The sequence below is a fragment of the Gekko japonicus genome, unplaced genomic scaffold, assembly GCF_001447785.1.
Source record: "Gekko japonicus isolate JY-2015 unplaced genomic scaffold, Gekko_japonicus_V1.1 scaffold747, whole genome shotgun sequence".
NCBI lineage: Eukaryota > Metazoa > Chordata > Lepidosauria > Squamata > Gekkonidae > Gekko > Gekko japonicus.
The window spans coordinates 648,356-657,575 of record NW_015160231.1 but is presented as its reverse complement, the minus strand read 5'-3'; the positions used below and the strand labels follow the sequence as shown (position 1 = coordinate 657,575).

Sequence of the window (9,220 nt, the reverse complement as noted above, 5' to 3'; positions counted from 1 at the left end):
ACTAATCACATTAATACCCGCACAAACTAAATGTTTGCTTAGGAATATCATATAAAATAACGTTAGACTTGAAGTATCAAAGTAAATATGTAAAACTGGAATAGAACATAATTCATAATCAAATTTACATTATTTCTTTGGGGGGGGTACTTTCTTAGAATTTTTTCATCTGTGTGAGTGTGTGCGCACCTGGAAGTCATGTCGACCTCTGGTGACTGACCCCTGTAGGGGGCCTGGAAGATATTCAGATAGGTGGCTGAATAAAGCCTGCCCCCGCCTCCTGACTGCTGGTATGCCAAGGAGGTCTCCCAGCCAAATACTTGCCAGAGTTGACCCTGCTTAGTTTCTGAGATCTGGTGGGATCGGGCTTACCTGGGCTATACAGGTCAGGGTGAAATTAACATTATTTGTCTTATACCATCCACCATTTTAATTCTAGTTTTGACTGGGTGACAGAAGTGCTGTGGTTCCATTCCCCAGGAAGTCCTCTTTGGCCTTCCCATAGTGCTGTGCTCTCCTCACAGGGCCTTCTCACTGTGCCACCTCTCAGAGCTCAGTTCCCAGAGCTATTACCCTTGCCTGCTTTGCCTTCTCTTGGTGGGCTTTGTCACCCTCACTGGCTAGAGCAGCTTCCTCTTGCCCTTCCAAGACTTCCCCTGCAGTTGCTGCCTCCAGTCCCACAGCCCATGGCCAAGGGTGCTTCAGTGTTCCCAACTGTTTCTCTGCCAGGTGCCCACAGCTGTATTCTTACACACACACCCCAGTTGTTCACTGCCACCTTTTAAATGTTAGGCTCACCGGCACAGGTTGGCCCCCTTCCACAGATTCTCCTCACCCTCAGCAGCCCGGCCACATTGTCTTCCAGTCGAGCTGTGGAGCCCTCCTGATGCTGCTCAAACCGCATGGGCCTGTTCTGTTGACTACAGTGTCAGGTTCCCAGTCACATCACTTTCCACACACACTTTCTTTGGTGAAAGGTTTATTTAGAGATTTGAGATGCTGATGGGTTCAGACTCTTTGTCAGGACTGAGGTGCAAAGGCGGGAAAGCAGCGTATAATTACCACCCCAAAATTCCATTCGTACACGTCAGCAATACTACAAAGACCGTGAAAGATATACGGTCTTTTACTAGCCAAACACAGACTCTGCTCAAGGACACTTCCCATGTGAAAAGATGTCTTCGAGGCGCCATGGAAGAGTTACTGAAGCTATCCTCCCTAAACTCTACAGGCATTCACACACACCCCAGGAATGCGATGGCAGGCGAGGGCCAGCGATAAGGACATAGGAATAACAAATGGTTGGGAGCAGGGAGTGAATGGGATACACAGGGCATGATTATACTGGGTTGAAACATAACAGGTGTGACTGCACTGGGTTGGAATACAGCAGGTACAGTTGGACAGATGCCTGAGTCTGACACACAGACTACTTCAGCAGGCTTGGAATGGCGTAACTCTGCTTAGGACTGCACAGTTCCCTCAAGGAGCTTGCAGTAGCCCGAAGGAATTCTTGATATTTTTTTCTTTGAACGGCTGATCCTTCTGTTGTGTCACAAGTAGCTTTTGAAATTTTCCTCGGTTTCGAAAGCGAGTTTGTCACGCACCACGAGAAAGCTGGTATTTGAAAACGAGTTACTTGGGCTCAAGTAGTGCCCCATGTCTTTGGATCCTGATCTTTGCTTACAACTAGAGCACACCTTGCAACTTCCTATATTCAGTTCAGTTTCCTAACAGGGGCAGGTGCAAACCACTAAGAACACTGAGACCAGAAAAGGTTCCAAATCTCTCACATTTCAGAATACAATGATAGGCCAGAGATAATGGAGAAGATCCTCACATCCCTTCATGGTGAGAAGAGCAATACGCAAGTAGCTTTTGAAATTTTCCTCGGTTTCAAAAGCGAGTTTGTCACGCACCACGGGAAAGCTGGTATTTGAGAAAGAGTTACTTGGGCTCAAGGAGTAGTGCCACATGTCTTTGGATCCTGATCTTTGCTTACAACTAGAGCACACCTTGCAACTTCCTATATTCAGTTCAGTTTCCTAACAGGGGCAGGTGCAAACCACTAAGAACACTGAGACCAGAAAAGGTTCCAAATCTCTCACATTTCAGAATACAATGATAGGCCAGAGATAATGGAGAAGATCCTCACATCCCTTCATGGTGAGAAGAGCAATACGCATATTGTCAGCGTATTGGAAGCGCAAATAATGACTCAATCCAGAGTTGGCTACTGCTGAACTATTTACAGTGGTTTATTTACAGCAATATATACGTACATACAGTCCATATAGCACTTGCAGTATCCAATTCTCCAGGCAAACTGACAAAGTGCTTCGCATATAATCCAATTCACAAGAGTGATGAAGAACACACAGACTGTACTGAATATATACGTCTCAGCACCAATCAGATTGAAGTGCTGACTCATGGTGACAGTAGTCAGGATGATGCAACCTATGCTCTGGTGACTTGTCACATGACACTCCATCTGTCACCACAGATCAAGATGATCTAATAGACTACCTTTACCTTTACCTTGGCTGTCATCTTGCTTGCTATACATCATAGTATGCCGTCATCTTTTCAGGGCTGTGTTGTCATTGAACATAGAAACTCAATTTAATCAAGGTAGAGAGAGCAATCAAGCAAAGATCCATTTTGATGTTTGAAGCCTGATGCGTATACTGAAAAGGACGGGGAAGAACATAAGAGACACCAATGTTGGATCAGGCCAAAGGCCCATCCAGTCCAACACTCTGTGTCACACAGTGGCCAGAAATACCAAGTGCCATCAGGAGGTCGACCAGTGGGGCCAGGACACTAGAAGCCCTCCCACTGTTGACCCCCCCCCAAGCACCAGGAAGATAGAGCATCACTTGCCCCAGAGCCCCTATCTATACCTTGTGGCTAATAGCCACTGATGGACCTCTGCTCCATATGCTTATCTAATTCCCTTTTGAAGCCGTCCATGGGACAGAAGCTGATGCTGTACTTAGGCTCTGGCCAGTTTGTTCATGAGGTTGGGGGGGGGGGAAAGGTTCATATTCTTGGGCTTCTGTGTTTCCACCCTCACAGAGCCACAATCAACAGATTTTTCTGAATTCAGGGAGTCTCTGATTTAGCTCCAATTGTTGCAAGGTCTGATTTGGATTCCTTGACAAATAGGGGCTTGTTTCTTTCCCAGGGAGTTGTAAATCAAGATTAAACTACATCAGATTGGAATTAAATGAAAGCAGGCAGGCTGGAATGAATGGCTCTCTGTGTGAGCAAAGGGAAGGGGAATCCATGAATTACAGGATTTGCTATTTGTTCACTGGAGGAACAAACTGCAGTTGGATTGTGAAGTGTAAAGTTAGCCTGATGCTGTCTACTAAATTACGAATTAGAAAACCTGCTTGAAAGCACCCTCATTTGAAAACCAGAAGGTGAGGTCATCTTTGTTCAATAAATGTATGTTACTTATTTTCCTCTCCTCCCTAGGTGTCCCTTGTGCTCAGCCAGACGATGCTGAAGTTGCTCGGAGTTTAGGTCTGGCTTCTGAAAATGTCATTGAAGCTTTGCCAGATGGCTCAGAGAGACTGGCCAGCTCAGGCGAGGTTGGTTGGTTTGTTTCATCATCCCCCCACCCCCCAAGGCTGCCTGGGAACAACTTTCAGCTTAAAAAAAAAAAGAATGAAAACAACCGTGTGACTTGAAATAGGAGATACAATAAATAAATGCAGAACATGCAATTCATTTACAAAGGCTGCAAATGCATTGAGTGGGTTTTTAATGCTAGCTTTCCTTGGTGTACACTGGAGTGCTTTAGAACAAGACAGTGGGTTGGATCCAACCAGCTTTTCTGCTGGTGAAAAGGAAAGGGGTGCCGTGTGTGTGTGTATGAGAGAGAGAGAGAGAGGTGCTGTCAAGTCACTTCTGACTTATGGTCACCCTATGAATCAGTGTCCTCCAAAATGTCCTAATGTTTGCAGTCTTGCCCTCTTTAACCAGCCCAAAAGACAGTGCAGAGAGTCATGCATGTATAAAAGCGACTTAGGATGGCAACTGTAGTATGTCAGAGAATGTCATGAGATGAACTAAAAAAGCTGTCTGGATCCAGCTAACGGTAACGTTAGCGTTCATTAAAACTTCCCATATTGGGCATCCCGAATATTTTCCAAGTATTGAATGGAAGAGGTATTGACTAAAAGTTTCAAGTCGTAATCCAGAGAGTTCTGTGTGGAGGGACCCCACGTCCAGGGCGCAGGAGTGTTGCCGGTTTTCCAGGTTCCATTGCAGCCCCTTGTGCCACATTGAACGTTGCTCCAGAAGGTCTCCCATCCTTCAGGAATGGTTTTTTGGAGTGTGTGAGTGACAGGAGTGAAAGAGGGCCTAGAAAGTCCCACTGCAAAGCTCTTCTCCCGCAGTGCTCTCTGGCTCCTGGTCTCAAACAGTTGTAGAAATGTATGACTGCATAGCATATAAGAGATATCCATTTTATACTTGGCAGATTATATTTGAAGTCAGGGAGAAGAAAGAAGTTCTAGGAAAAGAGCTTTTTGATTCCTCCTTAGCCCCTAGGAACAGAGACCTATCGAACTTTTTAAACCTAAAAAGTAACTGTTGTGTTCTGTAGACTTTGAAAAGAGAACAGAAAGAGGAAATCTTTGAAAATCCATCGGGTCCACATATAGAATTCCACTTTTTTGATCTGTGGTTGGTGAAATGTTCCTTTCCCTTCCCCTCCCCACAACAGACACCCTGTGAGGTAGGTGGGGCTGAGAGAACTCTTGACAGAAACTGCTCTTTTTCAAGAACAGCTGTGCCAGAGTTATGGCTTGCCCAAGGTCATCCAGCCAGGTGCAAGTGGAGGAGTGGGGAATCAAACCCAGTTCTCCAAGATTAGAGTCCGTGCACTTAACCACTACACCAAACTGGCTCTTTGGATTTTCAAAGAGGAAATCTTTGAAAATCCATCAGGTCCACATATAGAATTCCACTCTTTTGATCTGTGTGGTTGGTGAAATATTTGCCATACATAGGAAGATGACCCTGCCTACCTCAGCAGCATGACTGGGTACAGAAATGGCTGTCCTTGTCAGTTCACAGGTATGAGTAGACAAGAAGCAATAAGCGCCATTACCCAGGAAGCCAGAAATAAAGGAGTAGGAGGACATCTAACAAGCAGTAAATTAAAAGATTGGCTGGTATCACGACAGCGTTACTGGGGGACACCAATTCCCATCGTTCACTGCCAGAGCTGTGGTCCTGTCCCAGTGCCTTATGAGGATCTACCTGTGAAGTTGCCCAACATAACATCCTTTACAGGAAAAGGTGGCTCACCTTTAACTTCTGCTGCATACTGGATAAACTGCTCATGCCCAAGGTGAGTGTTCGCTTCCCGTAAGTACCCTGACTGTAACGCGGCTATGAATAATTCACGACTTTTCCTTCCTTATGCAAGTCCTTTCATGTGATCTTTGGTTTGAGGAGTAGTAACTGGTTTAGAAAACTGATTGTAGAGCAGGAAGCTTTATTTGCTCAAAGAGCTTTAGGCGGATGGCTGTGTTGTTCTGCGGTAGAAGAGCAAGATCCGAGTCCCGTAGTACTTTAGAGACCAACAAGGTTTCCAGGGTATCAGCTTTCTAGAGTCTGACGAAGAGTCTTTCTGATGAAGGGAGCCTTGACTCTCAAAAGCTTATACTTTGGAAATCTTGTTGGTATTTGAGGTGTTATCAGACTTGAATCTTGCTGTTCTACAAATGACACTTTCTCATGGTTGTAATTTCTTTTCTGAGCATTGCCGCTTGTCAAAACTACGCTGTTCAGAACCTTATTTCCATGTCTGTTTTCCATAACCGAAGAAGTAGTTCAGTTCCTTATTTGTATCTATTGCTTTTGCTAAGGAAATGAGGATTGTTATTCATTTATTGGTATGAATCCAGGACAATACTCCCTGCACATATTACTTTTGTCCCGTGTGTATGAAAAATATGTACCCATCCTTTCTGTTTCATTTTACTACAAATCCAAGTGTCAGAACACTGCCTGTCTGCGTAACAAAATATTATCTCCAAGTAGCAAAACTGTAATTTGTGAAGATGTACCTCGGACAGTACTTTGGGCATAGATGGCAGGCAATTGTTGGAAAGCTTTTCCCACCCTATTTCAGCCTTTTGTTTGCTTGATTGTTGTTGATTCTAAATTCAGATTTCCAGAATTACACATTCATTAGGAAAACTAGATCCCTCTTGCCTAGGGCTCAGCGAATGGTGGGCATGTGTGGGTGGAAATAATTTTCCTGTATCCTTGGGAGGCTCCTTTCTCATCACGCATATAATGGAACATTGCTCTCAGCAGAGTTGACATGATGAATTCTGTATTGTTAGGCTGCCTGGTTGGCGCTGTAAGTGATCTCAAGTCATTCACACTTCAGAAATCAGAAGCAGTAAACCTGTCACTTTCTCTGGACATTCAAAGGCGAGCGAAGAGATGCTTTTTGGTAACGAGTTGCCTCAGCGTTGTGACTCATGAGGACCTGCTTTTGTTGCAAAAGGCATTTGAGAGCAAGAGGAACTCAGACACTGGCAGATTTCAACAAAAGAAATTCCTCTCAGTATATATCTTTTCTGTATAAAAAGCCAGTGGCTAAAATAAAAGTTAATCTTTGTTAAAAGAACAGCTAATACAAAGTCATGTTATTGATGGTTCTGAAATTTAACCTGACCTCCATTTCACCTAGGCTTAGCTTTGGAAACGGGTTTCAGTAACAGGCTGTAGCCATGGGACATTTAAGCTAATAACAGTTACTTAGAACATCTTTTCTCTTCACCAGGTATGGGCAAAAACCAGGAAAATGGAGGTTCGTGGGGTTCCCTTTAAATGGCTTTAGCAAGCCGTGCGGTGCACAAGTGAAGTCCAAACGGCGAGTTCACCCAGAAGTGTATGAACTCACTGCTTGGACTTCACTTGCACATGAACCATGATCCTTCACTGCTTGGACTTCACTTGCACATGAACCTCTGTGGAAAACATGGAGGTTCATTGCTGGCATGATCACATGACCCTCGGATCACAAAACAGGCAATTTCGTCACAAAATTAGGTTCGTGAGCCCGTTCGTGCCCATCCCTGCTCCTCACCAGTGAATGCTACTCTGCACATTCAGAAGAACAACCTTCCTAGAATTGTACCAATTCATAATGCAGCTAGGGGATCCCATTGATTAAACACTGCCTGTTGAAAATTAGTGTTTCAGGGAGAGCTTGCTGAATTTAACTTTTTTCCAAATGGATTGTTGTAAAAAACCCAACTTTCTCAATGGGTTTTTAAAACATTTTTAAATGTAGTAATCTGACCTTATTATGACAACCAGGGCCAATGAACACCTAGGTAAAGAAACATGAATCCTTGTTAATTTGTTATATACAACTTTGACATGTTTGTTCTCTGTGTGCAGGTAATTTCTTAAATACAATTATTCAGAGTCGTAGTCCCCCACACACATACACATACTTCTACGAAATGACCCCTGAATACAATTATTCAGAGTCGTAGTCCCACACACACACACATACACATCTGTATTCCGCATAGTACAGTCCTAGGAATTTTTTGCAGGGGTCTGACTGTGTCCATCAGGTTTGAGTAATTATGACCTACCCCACACAAACATGGGATTTGGAGAAAGAGGTTTCTAGGCCAGAGGAACTACCTAGGAAGGACTGGTATACGTTGACCAACTTTTAATATCCTGTATGTAGTAGTCAAGTTGGCTGGAATACTGGTGTCTCTCCATGGCCCATTCTCTAAATGAATGTGTTGCTTCTACAGCGTGTTATGAAAACAAAAGTACCCACTTGGTGAGAGTGTTTGACCTATCTACCCTATGATTCCAATACAGCCTGTGACATCAAGACTGAGGCAGCTAGATGAGTGAGAGAGAACTATGTGTCTAATACTATGGGAATGAAATGACTACCAGGGGTCAGATAAAGGGGATCTTTCCTCCAGGGCAGGAAGGTGGAAAGGACAAACAGTAACTTCTTTAGACATTTCAATTTTTGTTACAATGTACTCCTGGGAAGTTAATAAGTCTTATTTCCCAACTTGCAAAAAAAGAAGAAAAGAAAACAAAACTGCTGTGTGTTCAGGCTGTTCTTATATAGAAGTCTGTGTGTTCACTCATTTTGCACTGTCCCTGGGGAGGAAACAAATTACTCCCAGGACTAACTAAAGTTCTGCAGTAGGTGTAAGAAATGTAAGCAGTGTCTGAATATTCATACTTCGTAGGTTTGGTTTTATTATCAGTTTGCTTCCCTCTCATCACAATCAGTGGCTGTGGTGTCCCATGCTCTCCAGCTGTGCTGAACTAGGCAGGAAACCTGATGATATCTAAAAGCGAATGGATTGTTATCTTAGGGATCTAGATACAAAACTGTGTGCTTATAAAATGATAGGAATGGCTTCCAGGCTTTGAAGACCAGGACTGGAGTGTTCTTCCCTGCCAGGTACGTTCTGTCTTTGCTGGGGCTGCCAGTGGGTTTCAGACTCCCACGCTGCTCAGAAGCAATCAGCAGCAGCAATAGTTTTTCCCTCTGTTCTTTCCACAAGGAACAGATTGTTGCTATTCCTGTGAATATTCACTGGAACGCTGATATAGAAGGAAGCTGACTGTAGTTCCTGGACATTCTGGAGTTTCACGACTGTTAAAACAAGGGTTGTGAACAACTGAACCCTTGTTGGAAAGATCCTTTGTTGTTGTTTGTAATAAATGTGCATAAATTTGTGGCTGGCTTCTGAACATTTCGAGAGAGCTCAGAAATTGATTTTGCATGTTCACGGACACAGGAATTCCTGAGCGATTCGCACGTCTGATTGCTTCACTTCTGACGAGAGGAGCAAAGCAAGGGCTTGAAGCTCCTGCCTCTGATGAGATCTCTGGGCCTCTGGCTTTGTGTGTTTGGTTAGAAGCGAGGCTTGCAGAAGCACGAGTAAGATATCTGTGATTCTCACTTGTAACGTGCAAATTGGTTCTCAGGGAACAGAACAGCATTGAGTTTTTATCTCTGCGGGACTCTAATGACGATAATATGCGTTCCTTAGGTGTAAGGGGCCTGCAAAGAGAGAAACAGACACCATGGATACATTTGTTGATTCTGCTTGGTATTATTTAAGATACACCGATCCTCATAACTCTGACAGGTAAGTCATTTACACGTGCTGCATGCAGGAAT

The 9,220-nt window shown here is 43.9% G+C and overlaps 1 protein-coding gene across 1 annotated transcript in view; it reads left to right on the top strand.

Annotated features, from left to right (window-relative positions):
* The window catches only part of LARS2 (leucyl-tRNA synthetase 2), an 85,146-nt gene that overhangs the window by 39,750 nt on the left and 36,176 nt on the right, over nt 1–9,220 (top strand). Inside the window, exons 11-13 of the mRNA XM_015412265.1 lie at nt 3,487–3,602; nt 5,088–5,371; nt 9,090–9,188. Of these exons, the coding sequence (XP_015267751.1) occupies nt 3,487–3,602; nt 5,088–5,371; nt 9,090–9,188 (499 nt within the window). The remainder of the gene's footprint in view (nt 1–3,486; nt 3,603–5,087; nt 5,372–9,089; nt 9,189–9,220) is intronic.